A 16,080-nucleotide genomic window follows, 5' to 3' on the forward strand; every position below is an offset into this window, starting at 1 on the left:
GGTGCTACATTTTTTAATTAAATTGGATTCCCACCGAGATTTCTCCTCTGGATTCCGCTAACTTCCAGAAAATGATCAGACTCTCTGAAGGACACTTACCACCTCCCCTCAAGACAAATCCTGTCGCACCTCTACCGGAAGACATGGTTAAAATCCTATCAACCACGACATTTTCGCTCCCTCGTCGTTGTGTGTGTGCCACAATAGCGAAGGAGCGACTCACACTGTTGTATAACTTATCATATGTGTGTTCCTCATTCACAAAGATAAAATGGGTCCAGAGAGATAGATAGTAATAATTAATTGGCGTTATATTTGCTGGTACAGTATTTACAATAATGTAGACCTAAGTACAACCAATTTTATCTGGCCTTATACTAACAGTTCTACTCTTCATTTTTTGAACTAACGCATGCGTTTCTGGGGAACATAAAATTATACAGGTCTCCTTTATTCGAATAAATATGGTAGGGGCCTATTTTATTCCAAATGATTTAAAATGGATATATTAATTAATGTATACTGTTATTGATCCATTTAATTTTTTAAAAAATGCAATCTTCAACGTCGTATTAACGCTATCGGTATTCATTGAAGCTGTATATAGAGGCCTACACAATGATCGGCTTTTGATGTATATTATTTTTATAATGTTCAGTAATAATAATAATAATAATAATAATAATAATAATAATAATAATAATAATAATAATAATAATAATAATGATGATGATGATGATAATCATGATGATGATGATGACGATGATGATATGGTAACAACAACATAATAATAATAGCAATGTTAGTAAATAATACTGACGTCTTAAGTGCACCAATGCACGAAGAGGAATAAGTGTAAATAAAACACAAAGTAACAGAGAATCAGTATGGCATAGTAGTTATGCAAATTACGACGGAAGCGAAAGATATTATAAGAAGACTTTAAATAACAATTCATTTTTCGATAATCAGTCAATCACGAAAGCTATACTCAGTTTAGCTAAGTAATGTAAAGCGGCGAGCATTTGTTTAGGTGACGTGAAGAGGAACGGTTATGGACGCTAATGATTCTGAAGATGAACCTTTCGGTCAAAAAATAGAAGATAGTAATGCCGTACTTATATTTGTACTTTGTATTTATATACCATTGGACATTGTAATTATTGCCGGGAATACATTCGTTCTTGTAGTGATTCGACGAACACCGATTCTGCACAACATTCAGTTTGAGTTACTAGCATGTCTGGCCTTTGTTGATCTTCTTTCTGGTATCGTTGGTGTTCCGTTGAGTATATGGGGAAATATAACACGGCAGTCGCTATATCTTGTAGTTGAAGACTGTGAATTGCAGTACATCCCAGGCAAAATACTCTTCGCAATATCGTTTCTGCATCTGCTTTTGATAACTGTAGATCGATACATTGCAGTGATGAATCCTTTGATCTACCCCAAATTGGTCACGCGAAACAGAATACGAAAATGTGTGGCCGTAGCTTGGGTAGGTGGAACGATGTTTGGTGTGCTTTATCTATTTCCTAGTATCGAACGTCGTGATGAAAAATATTTCTGCTTTAAAACTTCAAAAAAGTTAGGTTCAATTGCATTGCTCCTGGCTGTGGTACTTGGCACTGCAATGATGGTATTCATGTACGTGTGTATTTTCAAAGAGGCAAAGAAGCAACAACGTAAAATTGTAAAAGCAAGCTCAAACAAAGCCGAATTTAAAAGGACGTTTAAAGGAGCGAAAACGGCATTTATCCTCGTCACTTTCTTTATAATGTACTATATGCCTCATGTTATACGCATATTACTTTGTACAGTAGTGGAACGCAAGGATCTGTTCTGGATGGAGTGGATAGCAGAAATATGTACCGCATCTAGCATGGCTATTAATCCCATAATTTATGTTTGCCGCTACAAATGTTTCGCTAGAGGTTTTCGTAAAATATTTAGATTAAACTTTCTGTTTGTTTAACAGGTTGGGAAGAAGGTCGCAGAGTTGACAAAATAGAAGTATAAGAGACCCTAGATCCACTGCTTTAAATTACTTATACGAATTATGGAGGAATTACGAATGTAGGTCCTAGGCACTTTACGTAATATATTATTTCCACAAAGAAAAACATATTTCTGATACTGACGTTAAAGCATTTAAATGCAACGAGTGGGTTCAAGGATTCTAAACTGTTTATAATAGCCCTCAGATACTTTCTTGATAAGGTCTTGTCCGAGAAACTAACTTTGTTACAGAAAGAAGGTGATGGATAAATATCAAGAATACGGCAGGAATCGTTCGTTGTTTCGATATCGTAGTTTTTGTTGGCAGGCCTATCATTGCACCATGTTGAATAAAGTGTAATTAGACAGATCAATAGACAAGTCCAGTGGCGTATCTAGAGGGGCGCAGGGGGGGGGGGGTGGTTGGGTTGCACGGCCCAAAATACTCTCCCCAGTCTCCCCCAAAAAATATCACGCTCAAGTAGTTAAAAAATCACCATAAATCACATTATTTAGCGAGCTTGCTCCCCTTCACCTAATCATCAAGTTCCCCACTTCACCTTTGCGCTCCCCATTTCAAGATTCATGGTATGCCACTGGACAAGTCGCAAATTATAAAAGAAAACAAGATTATGCTCCTGTGATTATTTTAGACTCATAAGAATACCTAATTCAGAGAGGAACAAACTAATTGTGCTGATGCAATTATAAACGGTGCCAAGCACAGACTTATATATAATACTGTATTAAAACAGCTATTTAAGTTAAACTAGGGAGCATGATGGCTTTAATTAAACACCTCTTGTTAATTCCGCTTTATCGGAAAGTTTAATTACTTGTCTACCTCTTAATTATTTTACAGTTTAGATCAGTAGTAACATAGGTGAAACATGGAGAAAATATATAATTAATAATATATTAATGTATTTTATCAATGGGTGAACAGAATTTTTTTTTAAAGACGAGAGGATGGATGCATTATAACACTGCAAAGAGCAATAAACGTCTCCCAGTGACGTCATAGGCCTGATGGCGTTTTACAATAGAGGCCAGGGGCTACTTAAACACTATTTTATTATATAGGCCCCTATACATAATATATATAGGCCTATATAATTATATAGGCCTAATGACTGATTATTATTATTATTATTATTATTATTATTATTGCATTTATTGTCGAAATGTCTTGTATAAAGTTTAAGTAGACCCCCTATGTCTTTCTTGCTAAAATATACTTTAATTAAATATTTGAAAAGCTTATTTTGTGTGGATATATTTATTTGGTATGGAGTTGCTAAGGAGAAATATTTATATTGTTGTTAAAACAAACCTTCCGATGTAGGCCTATAAAGTAAATAATTAACTTTCAATTTAACGGTAATAAATATTCCTCTGTTGCATAATTGTAGACTTTTTTAATTGGTTAGTTATCAACATAAAGATTTTCGTAGTCTTGAGAAATTGAAATCCGGATTTTTTTAAATTATATATATATATATTTTTTTTTATAGAAGTTACCACCGACAAATCATGTATCCCCTACTCCATTTGTGCTTATATACAATGATAGCTGCAAATAGGCGTATCATAATCAATTTGTCCATAAATTTCACTTAATTCAATAATTATGACATACTATTTATAAGCAACTCATGTATAAATGTTCAACACAATATAGGCCTATATAAATGTATTATATGATCGTTTAGTATATATCGTTTAGTTTAGTATTTTAAATTGTTGTATAGTACTATATTTATAATTGTGTATGAAATGTTAATTTATGTTTTGATATGAGCGATTATGCCCCTAGAAGTTTCCGTGGGGACAAATAAATTTTGAAACTGAATCTCAATCATTTCCCGTTTCTGAAATGGCTACAGTATCAGGGCTTCCAGAGATGGAGCTTCCATGACCCTACCTGGAGCTCTAGTGTAAACTGACATTATGTTTTCAGATCGTCAACATTAATAAAAACAGTATGTAGTTTTGATTCACTGCACGCCTTCGGTCTGGGAAATCCATCCTCATCTATGCTGCCGAATGCTGGACCCTCCCAGAAAAAGATGAAGCTATACTTTTTTAGACGCTTTTGACATGAGATATCAAAGAAAGAGTGTGCATATAGTCTGGTCACAACATATTTCCAATAAAATAATCAGATCCAGGATCAAACAACTGAGCCACAACTCACATCCATTTTGAGAAAACGTAGGCTAAATGGTTTGGCATGGCAAGCAACCCCATGTCGTCCGACGAACGACCAGGTCGTCGGATCGAAGATAAAAAAAATATATAATTTTCCTATCAAATAACGTAATTTTGATTGCCAATGCCTATTATTGTGGTCTTGGATCACACTAAGCCATAAAAAGTCTCCCATGAACCCTATCAAATAAAAAACCGGATTCTTAGGCAATTAAAATGTTTCTGAGTTCAAAAATATCAATAGGCCTAGAGAAGGTACCCTATAACAGAAAAAGAAAAATTTATTAAGAAATGGAGTTCTTTTACTTCATTACTAAAGGAAATTAATATTGCATAATTTAATTTCTACCTGCCCGTCACCACGATTTTTTTTTTTAATTAATTAATTTATTTTTTGTCTGTAACTTTTGTTTTCATTTTGAATTTACTATGATGTCTTTGTTTCTATTATTTCTGTAACCAATGAAAGAAATGAATAAAATATAAGATAATAATAATAATAAAAAAAAAACACCTATCAAATGGTTTCATATTCCAGGCCGTCGACCAAGGCTTCGTCAACCCTTTGGTTTGGGACCCCTCCGTCGGACTCGTCGGACCCCTCGTCAGCATATTTCTGGCGTCACAGCTGCTGCTGACCCACAGGCCGGGCCGTTAGGAAGCAGTTTGTTATTTAATCTGAGGCCCTGGGATTGGAAGGCCAGTATCAGCTTTTTGTATTTATGATTTTTTTTTTATGAATGGTTACAAAAATAATTTTCGGCACTTGTTCGAACATTTTCACACCGTATGTGTGTGTGGTTATGGGTAAACAATTATACACACACTTTTACATAGTAAACACAATCAAATAGAAGGTTTCAAAAAGAAAATTTCACAAAGAACAGTAAAATTATTTTTTTCATTAATCTCGATTTCCCAATGTGTATTCCTTCTTTAAGATATAAAATGTAAAAACCATTCCTCAATTACCCGGTGTCTCCAAGTCGTTTAATTAGTAGAATTGTTAGTGTAAGATAATAACTCTATTGAAAATTAATCTCCACTAACATGTAACTAAAGTACAAGCGCCTCTTTTACAGCCGCTAGGCAGTCACGGACCACGCCCATACGCAATTCAGCACAATAAAGCTGCGAGTCCCTACCAAGACTTCTCCATTCTTCTATGTGCAGGTGCTACGTCTTTGGATTAGATTCCCTCCGGGATTTCTACCGTATATATTCGAATACACGCCCCGCTTTGAATAACCGCCCCCTCAGATCCTCATTTTGAATAAATTCCCTCCCTAGAATAAACGGCCTGGGGCGTTAAGTTTTCCTCGAATAAACGCCACCCCCCCCCCCTACCAATGACTGTAAGCAAATCTATTGGAACCTATTCTCAACACTCTATTAGTACACTATTCCAGAATAATTACATTTTCTAACCTGGTTGGAATCAAGTCTTTATGATTACGCAATAACACATTTGACGGTGATTTACAGTGAAATTAATGGGCGTTTATTTGAGTATCAATTTTACGCAAAAAAATAAACGCCTCCCTCGAATAAACGCCTTCCCCCCACACCCAAAAACACCCCAAAAAAAAAAAAAAAAAGAAAAAAAAACCTTTCTCAACAATAAACGCCCTGCTGTTCTGCTGTTATTGATCCATTTAATTTTAAAAATCCTACAACGCTATCGGTATTCAATATGGAACACTGTATATACACACAGATCGGCTTTTGTTCAAGATGTATTTGATGCTATTTAATAATAATAATAATACAAAATAAATAATAATAATAATAATAGTAATGATGATAATAATAATAATAATAATAATAATTATGATGATGATAACAACTATTATGATACAATGTTAGTAAATAAAACACGTAACATGAAGTAACAGAGAATCAGTTATGACATAATAGTTATGCATATCAAAAACAGGCGGAAGCGAAAGTTATCATAAGAAGACTCAATAACAATCAATTTTCATAACCATTCAATCACGGAAGCTAAAATATTAAGTATATCTAAAGCGGCGAGCATTGTTTAAGGTGAAGTGAAGAGAAGCGGTTATGGACACCAATGACTCTGTAGATAAACTTTTCCTTCAAAAAATAGAAGATAGTAATGCCGTACTTATATTTGTACTCTGTATTTATATACCATTGGACATCGTAATTATTGCCGGGAATACGTTCGTTCTTGTAGTGATTCGACGAACACCGAGTCTGCACAACATTCAGTTTGAGTTACTAGCAAGGCTGGCCTTAGTTGATCTCCTTTCTGGTATCGTTGGTGTTCCGTTGAGTATATGGGGAAATATAACACGACAGTCGCTATATTTGGTAGTTGAAGACTGTGAATTGCAGTACATTCCGGGCAAAATACTCTTCGCAACATCGTTTCTGCATCTGCTTTTGATAACTGTAGATCGACACATTGCAGTGATGAATCCTTTGATCTACCCCAAATTGGTCACGCGAAACAGAATACGAAAATGTGTGGCCGTATCTTGGGTATGTGGAACGATATTTGGTTTGCTTTATCTATTTCCTAGTATCGAACGTCGTGATGAAAAATATTTCTGCTTTAAAACTTCAAAAAAGTTAGGTTCAATTGCCTTGCTCCTGGCTGTGGTACTTGGCACTGCAATGATGGTATTCATGTACGTGTGTATTTTCAAAGAGGCAAAGAAACATCAACGTAAACTTCTAAGTGCAGTCTCAAATAAAGCCGAATTTAAAAGGACGTTCAAAGGGGCAAAAACGGCATTTATCCTCGTCACTTTCTTTCTTATGTACTATATGCCTCATGTTATACGCATATTACTTTGTACAGTAGTGGAACGCACGGATCTGTTCTGGATGGAGTGGATGGCAGAAATATGTACCGCATCTAGCATGGCTCTTAATCCCATAATCTATGTTTGCCGCTACAAATGTTTCGCTAGAGGCTTTCGTAAAATATTTAGATTAAACTTCCTGGTTGTTTAACAAATTGGAAAGAGGGTCGGAGAGTTGACAAAATGGTTATACGAGACCCTAGGCTGGTCCACTGGGCTTTAGATTATACGAATGAATACCCTACACACTTCACGGAGTTAAGATTTCCTAAAAGAAAAACGTATTTCCGTTACTGATGTTAAAGCACTTTTAAATGCCACTAGTGGGTGTTCAAGGATTCTATACTTCTTATAATAGCTAGGCCTCAGATACTTCCTGATAAGGGCTAGTGTGAGTAACCCTCTTTGCTACAGAAAGCATCAAGAATACGGCAGGGATGATCGTTCATTGTTTCGATACCGTATCGTAGTTTTTGTTGGCATTTGCGATTTTTAACAGGAAATATCATTGCACCAAGTGGAATAAAATATAATTAGACAGATCAACACTAGAGTACTTTATTTCCGACCTTCATCAATTAAAAAAATTCTTAACAATGACTATTTTTTTATTTCTATTTTTTAAATTTGTTGTAATACGGTACTTCCTTGATGCTTTTATCCATTATTTTGAATTTTTCATTTTTACTGTCCATTCGATTTTTTTCAATTTTATCTTTTTATCCCTGCATCTATTTTATTATTTATTTTATAGGTATATCATTAGAAAGCATCAAGAAATAAATATCAAGAATACGGCAGGGATGATCGTTCGTTGTTTCGATATCGTAGTTTTTGTTGGCATTTGCGATTTTTAACAGGAAATATCATTGCACCAAGTGGAATAAAATATAATTAGACAGATCAACTCTAGAGTACTTTATTTCCGACCTTCATCAATTAAAAAAAAATTCTTAACAATGACTATTTTTTTTATTTCTATTTTTTAAATTTGATGTAATACGGTACTTCATTGATGCTTTTATCCATTATTTTGAATTTTTCATTTTTACTGTCCTTTCGATTTTTTTCAATTTTATCTTTTTATCCCTGCATCCATTTTATTATTTATTTTATAGGTATATCATTAGAAAGCATCAAGAAATAAATATCAAGAATACGGCAGGGATGATCGTTCGTTGTTTCGATATCGTAGTTTTTGTTGGCATTTGCGATTTTTAACAGGAAATATCATTGCACCAAGTGGAATAAAATATAATTAGACAGATCAACACTACAGTACTTTATTTCCGACCTTCATCAATTAAAAAAAATTCTTAACAATGACTTTTTTTTTTAATTTCTATTTTTTAAATTTGTTGTAATACGGTACTTCATTGATGCTTTTATCCATTATTTTTAATTTTTCATTTTTATTGTCCATTCGATTTTTTTCAATTTTTTCTTTTTATCCCTGCATCTATTTTATTATTTATTTTATAGGTATATCATTAATTTTATGAATTTAATCATGCTTGTTATGAATTTTATCAACACTTTTATGAATTTTAATTTATGAATTTTATCATGAATTTTATGAATTTTATCATACATTTTATGAATTTTATTTGTATTAATTTTATAAATTTTATCATAGCCTAAATGTTATTACATAGTCTTTCTTACATTTACTTTCTGCCTCTGTTGTTGTCAAACATATTAACAGATCGGTTGTCCTGGAAATACCACCCCTAAATCCGTTGAAATAGTGTCCGTGGCCATTGGTTTGCTTGCTTTTGAAATTCTTCCTTTGATTGTTTTTGTTAGGTTAAGTAAGGTTGTATTGTCTTGTGTAGTTGTGAATTTGTGTTTTTATTTTATTTTATTGTTTTAACAATTTTATACTGTAATTAATGGTCTTCATTTTACAAGATCTTTAGAGTTTCATGAATGCCCCTTTCATCTATCGTATTTTTAACATTTATATAAATTTTATTTGTAAATTGGTTTGATTAAATGAAAATAAAACTGAGAAAAAAAATCAATAGATAAGTCCAGTGGCGTATCTAGGGGTGCGAGGAGGGTGGGGGATGCACGACCCCAAATACTCTCCCCAGTCTCTCCCCCACCCCCACAAATATCACGCTCAAGTAGGTAAAGATCACCTCCACCTCATCTAATCATCGAGGCCCCCACTTCATTCGCGCTCCCCATCAGCTCCCTCCCCAGTTTAAGGCTCATAGATACGGCACTGAACAATCGTCGCAAATAATAAAAGAAAACAAGATTGTGTTCCTCAAATTGGTATTTTTAGACAGAGCGTCTCATAAAGGATAACTAATTCAGAGAGGAACAGACTAATTATGCTGATGCAATTATAAAAACACCACCAGGCACAGACTCATATATAATGCTGTATTAAAACAACTATTTGAATTAAACCAAGGGAGCACGTGGTTTAATCAAACGCCCGTAGGACCATTTGTACCAGAAGAAGCATAATTCCGCTTTATCGGAAAGTGTAATTACTTGTCTATCTCGCGGTAAGCTTATTTTGACTGGCCTCTTAATTGTTTAAGAGTTTAGGTCAGTAGCAACATAGGTGAAACATGGAGGAAATATATAATTTATGTATTAATATATTTAATTCATGGGAATTAAAAACGTGTATTATAACAAGAGCAAGAGCAGTGAACAGCTTTCCAAGGACATTGGCCCGATGACGTTTTACAGAGGCTAGGCGCTGCTTTAAAGACTATTTTATTCCACTCAAGGTTTCATTAGGCCTAAGTTTAATTCTAAATAGTTGGGTTTCTTGTATAAAGTTTATAGTTATAGTATGTGTTTCTTGCTAAAATACATTTTGATTAAAAATATGAATTTTGTGAGGATATATTTATTTGGTATGGAGTTGCCAAGGAAAAATACTTATATTATTGTTAAAAAGGCCTATGAGGGCCTACCGGGAGCTCTAGAGTAGACTGTCAAGATGGAAGGGGACATTGCGTTTTCAGAGCATTAAATAATGAAAACAAATAGATCCTGCAGTATACTTTCACGGAAAAGGCTACGAGGTTGATTATAAATACCTCGAAATCTCAACAACATTCAATTGAATTAGAGCCTATATTATTTATTTTTTTTCTTCTTTATATACTGGGTATTCTGTTCAGTAGATATCTACTGTTCTCACACAGGGCTAAGTCTCATAATGCACATACATATTTTATAGCACCATTTTATTAGCTTTATATACATTTAGATAAATAAGAAGTCATGTTAAGTACATATTAATTATCAATGTAACGTCTTACTCATACATACAGATTCCAGCTGTCTAATTGAATCACCATATTCAATATTTTTAAAAGCAGAATATTCATAAAAAAATTAATTTAATTGAAACTGGTTCGTCAAGATTGATATGCTAAAATATAGGATCCCCACAGTGAACCAGCCACTGATATTGTACGGGCTGAATAAATAAAATAATTCTCTAAATTTATGCAATCTATTATGTATTATAACAAGAGCAATGAACAGCTTTCCAAGGACATTGGGCCTGATGACGTTTACTGAGGCTAGGCGCAGCTTTAAAGACTATTTTATTCCATTTCAGTAGGCTTAAGTTTAATTCTAAATAGTTGGGTTTCTTGTATAAAGTTTATAGTATGTTTTCTCTAAATTTATGCAATTTATTAATCATACGCACTCTAAACTAAGATGGTTGTCCGCTGGCTTTTACTCCACTGTGGCTCCTTGCAGTCCCTAGTCCCCCATAGGACTGACGGTCGGGTTTGGCGCTTCAAATAGGAAGGCCCAGCAATTTTTCTTCTACTGGGCCCGTCATCAGCTAGCTATGCTGCTGCACTCTCCAGCATAACGGCGGCGAGATCGAGGTACAGAACCCCTGTTGCCTGTTCCCGGGGACCCTGAACCTCCGTCAGCAAATTCGTTCGTCGATGAGGAACACCCCACCTACACTTAATTTACGCTCATCCCCCTCCTGCTCCCTGTCACAACCTCTCCCATTCAGCTACTCCCACCAGATCACTAGATACACAATTCAATGTTAATCCAAGATGAAGTCCGTCTGTTCCAAGCTTGATATTGTACGTTAAATCAACCTTACATCTTTATGATCTTCCATCCTCACTGTATATTGCCATCTTAATTCTTTCTAGGGCCTCATTAAGTTATTTGGTTAAAATAGTATAAATGAGCTACTGTTGTTTTTGATTCATAAAGGTCACTTGTTTCCAGTTTATTGTTTCTTCATCATCATAATTAAATACATAATGTCATAATAATATCATAAATGGGAGGATGGCCAAATACGGAGCGGAGCTCGAACACTTGGCCCTTGTTTTATATATATAGGCCTATCACCACCCAGTAGTAAAGGAAAATTAGGCCTACAATGTTTAAAATCTTACAAAAACACATTAAATACTTGTTAAAATGTGCTATATAAAGCAATATTATTTGTCTAAAATGCGATATAATGTCCTACGACCACTATCGTTGCGCGTTGACCACTGGTGGTGACCAATGCAGAGCCGGCGATCATAGAAAGAGATGGTTCTGGACTTATGTAGAGTTCCTAGAATTCTAGACCAGGGGTTCTCAACTATAGGTCTATAGAAATAGGGGCAAAAATTGTTCATTGAATAGAGGGCCAGGGGAGGAGGTGTACTATGGCGCGTAGCCTGATCCTAGCCCCGCAGGAGCGAGCCGGAAGGAGGGTTATCGAGGGGGTGTCCTCCCCCCGAAATTATATTTTTTTTGAAAATATAGGCCTCTAGACGCTCATAAAGGGCATAGCTTGAACTAAGAAAGTTTCCTTGTGTGGTGATGCAAAACTCAAAATGTTATATATCACACAATGGGTCATCAGTATAAGTATCCACAAAATCCACGTGAAAGGTTTCATTAAACGAACGGCTTCTCATTTCCCGAACTTTTCTGGGGTGAGCAAAACCTTTCAACAATAAAGATGTTCTCTAAATGGAATGAAGAACTACTCACTAAAGGCAGCAGAGCTGGACCACCAATGGAAAACATTTCAGAAGATGATTGTGTCATGTCATTCTGGTTAAAGGTGTTTATCAAGAAAGCGACTGTACGACAGTGGTGGCGCTGCAGGACCTGCCCGACGGAGGGGCTAAAGGCGCCGGGGGGAGGGGGAGCCACGGATATTTGATGGCGAATTTTTATTACTTATTTGATAGGCATCGAGTTAATATAATATGACTTCATGTAGCCTTTCTAATGTTGAAATCAGCTTCCAAAAACCAAAACATTTTGAATGAAACAAGAAACAAGGAGTATGCAATGTAACCATCTATAATTAAGTGAAATTCTATATTTTGGAAATTTTGCATGAAATCTGTCAACCACGCTTTCATGGTCGAGGTCGCTTCACCTATCACGATGTATTACAACCATCATGAAGCTATCTAAATGAACATTTTGTCATACAGAACGCAAACTATTTTTAATTAGTCTCATTGAATTATTATTATTATTATTTTTATTATTATTATTATTATTATTATTATTATTATTATTATTATTATTATTATTATTATTATTAATAATATAATTATCATTGTTATTGTTAACACAAAACGAATATTACATGTAAATATTTTTTTTATTTGTTTGTTCCCCGACAAAACTTATCGTCTTCCCCGACGGGGTGGAGGGGCTATGCTTCCCCGACGGGGGCTATAGCCCCAGCCCCCCCCCCCCCCTCTGGCGCCACCCACTGCTGTACGAGAGGCCAACATTTGGCGTGTTTATGATTTCTTTTCTTTGCTGTTTGCTGATTGCTTGAATCGCTACAGCCTAGTCGACAAAACAGAATGTAAAATTATTAAAGTTAAAAGTCTAGGCCCAAGCCTAATGGAAAATATTATTTTCGGCTTGTTCTCGCGGGCCGCATAACACGCACTCGCGGGCCGGAGACGGCCCGTGGGCCTCCAGTTGAGAACCCCTGCTCCAGACCAATGCATTAATGTCTAGCGCCATCTACAACTCAAAATTATTCGCTTTTGGCTTCGATCGAGTACACGCCCTTCATTTCGTGTAGTCACAACACATATCATTGGACACAATACTAATACTAATCCATTGCAAGCTCTGGTAAGTTACACAACCGCAAATCTTTCAATACAATTCATTCGTTAAGCGTATATGTTATTTATGAGCTCTCAGTAGCTATGTACGTTTTACCATTATTACAATTTGGTAATCGTTTATGAATCGTTTGGATATCCTTAGTTCTACTGATTTGTCATCCCAAGAATCTTGGCAAATTTCAACCCTGCTATTGGTCGGCTCAATACTGTAAGTCATTTCTCGCTTTAATAACTAGGCCTATTCCTTTGGTAAAATATTTGTTCTTATTGTCAAATCACAAGTCGAAATTATATTTTCCTTTTGTGAGATGCTTTTTGCGTTGCCATGACGAGTAGACCTACGTGGTCAAAGACGATGGATGCTCGTGTGCCTTATGCTACTGGGTTACGCATCATGAAATTATTATTATAATTACGGAACTGTCTCCACGTTACTTATCGTCGTAATCCTCTTTCTTCAAATTTTCTTTAGGCAATCATGAGTAGACTTTGTGCAGTATACGTCTATTATAAGTAGCGTAGTGACAAGCCTACCTCCCCTCCAACACACACGTTGCAATCACAAACCCTCCTCCACCAACTCGAACCCTTATATCCATACAAAACACCATCATCACCACCACACCCCCTCCCCACCAAAAAAAAAAAAACCCCAACAGATGTGTAAATACCATTTAGTGAAATTTATATCTCATCCCATTTTCTTAAGTTCACGAATCATGAAAATGATGTCACTGTGATGAATCCCCTACGTTAATGATGATATAATTTATCCTGCATGCGTTCCTAGGTTGTAAGCCTGTTGTAATGCATTGGGCAGCAGTGCATATCGTAAAGGATCGACGCTTTGGGATTCCCACCACAATTATTGATTTTGACGGCTGGAGATCATTTTTACGCAATGGTGCGCTCGCGGTATTTGATAAAATCTGATATTATGTTGTGAGTTTTATAGGATAAATACTGTTGAGATTCTACGTTCAATTCGCAGCAGCAGTAATCGATAACAATATCGGATAATAAACCAATCTTATATATTATTTCTTTCTTTCCGTCCTCAATGGCCAATATCATCACATTTCAAACGTTACATTTACAATAAATTCGGTTTTTTTTTTTAAAGCAATTTGAGCAGGGGCGGATCCAGCGATGTTCAATTTTTTTTTTGGGTGGGGGCGAAAGTGGGGCTGGTCTAGAAAACACTACCCAGAGGGGTTAGGGGGATTCCCCGCGAAATTTTTGTTTTCAAGACTCCCAAAAATAACCTCTGAGGCGTTTTGGGGGCCATTTTTTCTTTTTCTTTCTTTTTTTCCCTTTCTTTTAACTTTCCAAAAGGTGCGCCCCTGTTGAGATACTACATTAAGCATTGGCCTAATAATAGGCCTATAATGTCATCTAAAGCCTTGTCCTGCCAATTGTATTTGACAAAAACATGTGACGTCACATCATGACCATATATAGGCACATCAAGAAAATTTGATAGTCTGGACAGAGCTTTAAATTAGCCAAGCCCACGTGTTTATAGGAGAATGTGTAATACGGGGTGCCGAGTGGTGTAAAAAAAACCAAATCAATCAATCAATACCTTCGTGTCTTTACTCCCTTGGGCAGAGTTCATAATCACTACACCAGAGGGAGTTCCACAGGAATGCTCGCTCTTCCAGTACGGTAACCAAAACTGAATCTGGTCGCAGACGGCTTTCAATTTAGGGGAAGTGGTAAACTCTATAACTCTCGACAGTTTGTGATTTGTCTTAATGAATTGTTCCAATGACCTGTGTATATAATGAACAGTAATTATTTATTGATATTATTATTATCATCTTCATTATTATTTTATTATTATTTAAATTATTATAGTATTATATTATTATTATTATTACAATTATTATTATTATTGCTATGTTATTATTACAATTATTATTATAATTATTGGTACTTTTTATTATGAATAGGCCCTATATCATTCTTACATTTTAAACATTTAATTTCTATAGCATTTATTAATTGTCTGTACTTTTTGGATTTGTCATTGGAGGGTTTTTTTTCTATTGTATGTGTTGCTTTGCCCTGGAGGATAACAAGGCTTTTTGCACCGATCAGGTCACCCAGGTAAAGAAGAAATAAATAAAAAACTAAAAATAAAAATCAATCATTCCATATTTTATAATGGCACCATTCCAACAATCATTGCTCAGGGCGCCATTCAGGAAAGATTATAAAACAAGGCAACTTAAGAATAAAATTGTTTGTCTATTGAACCTAATAAGTTTAACGTACATTCCACACTAGTTAGACCAAGTTAGACCTACGTGAGTCTGGCATATTCTCCTTTAAGATATAGGCCTAATTGTACCATAGAGAAAATACTCTATGATTGTACTATGAATAATTCTTTGGCAGGAAGTAACAAGCTGAAACTCTCAGACGCTGCAACGAAAACGATAATTATATTTTAGCGACATTTTTCTCATTTAGATGGTGATCAATAAAGGTTTATTTGGAATCAGTTTAGGTGCCCATTTTATTACCATGAATAATTTACCAATATATACACTCAGAATTATTATCAATCTAAAAAGGTAATAGGTAATATTTTCAGCGTTGACTATTTCACTTTTCGGTGATCATAACTTCATTTCGGTAAAGTTGTGTTTGTGTTCACCATGGATCCTCCAGCTCCGTGGGTTCAGCCTTGTTATCTCGAGCTGAGGTCTATTCCTTAGAAACGTCAACGAAGGAAATTAATGACACCAGCGAGCCTAGCACCTGAAGATTGAGGTACTCCTCATGAAACAGCATGTCTTTCCTCCAGTGTGTTTTATTTGTCTACTGCTCTGCTATATACTGCATTTAGCACTCTTGTTTATATGATCTGATTTAAGCCAACCACGCAGATTACAGTAGATATA

At 35.3% G+C, this 16,080-nt stretch overlaps 3 protein-coding genes across 6 annotated transcripts in view; all 3 read left to right on the forward strand.

Moving 5' to 3' along the window:
• Positions 1-1,000: 1,000 nt before the first annotated feature.
• Positions 1,001-3,111, forward strand: LOC117112579 (beta-3 adrenergic receptor-like). Its single transcript, XM_033255680.1, has 2 exons — positions 1,001-1,498; positions 1,979-3,111. Exons 1-2 carry the CDS (start codon positions 1,055-1,057, stop codon positions 2,009-2,011), a joined length of 477 nt encoding a protein of 158 aa, XP_033111571.1. The 5' UTR covers positions 1,001-1,054; the 3' UTR covers positions 2,012-3,111.
• Positions 3,112-5,841: 2,730 nt separating this feature from the next.
• LOC117112589 (beta-3 adrenergic receptor-like) lies at positions 5,842-8,494 on the forward strand. The gene is made up of 2 exons (XM_033255690.1): positions 5,842-6,720; positions 7,801-8,494. Exons 1-2 carry the CDS (start codon positions 6,277-6,279, stop codon positions 7,810-7,812), a joined length of 456 nt encoding a protein of 151 aa, XP_033111581.1. The 5' UTR covers positions 5,842-6,276; the 3' UTR covers positions 7,813-8,494.
• Positions 8,495-13,085: 4,591 nt separating this feature from the next.
• Positions 13,086-16,080, forward strand: part of LOC117112679 — a 5,337-nt gene continuing 2,342 nt past the window's right edge. Inside the window, exons 1-2 of one of the 4 annotated variants that reach the window (XM_033255826.1) lie at positions 13,157-13,172; positions 13,311-13,376. The gene's annotated coding sequence lies outside the window, so the exon portion shown is untranslated. The other 3 variants (XM_033255820.1, XM_033255839.1, XM_033255833.1) reach the window with 3 other exon arrangements.

This window comes from Anneissia japonica, unplaced genomic scaffold, assembly GCF_011630105.1.
Source record: "Anneissia japonica isolate Jap-2015-1 unplaced genomic scaffold, ASM1163010v1 scaffold284795_len787576_cov167, whole genome shotgun sequence".
NCBI lineage: Eukaryota > Metazoa > Echinodermata > Crinoidea > Comatulida > Comatulidae > Anneissia > Anneissia japonica.

Excerpts from the sequence above, each read along its gene's own strand:
- LOC117112579 (XM_033255680.1), top strand. The coding sequence starts at position 1,055 with ATGGACGCTAATGATTCTGAAGATGAACCTTTCGGTCAAAAAATAGAA. Across the intron at positions 1,499-1,978 it reads AATGTGTGGCCGTAGCTTGG|GTTGGGAAGAAGGTCGCAGA; the intron begins GTAGGTGGAACG and ends TTTGTTTAACAG.
- LOC117112589 (XM_033255690.1), top strand. The coding sequence starts at position 6,277 with ATGGACACCAATGACTCTGTAGATAAACTTTTCCTTCAAAAAATAGAA.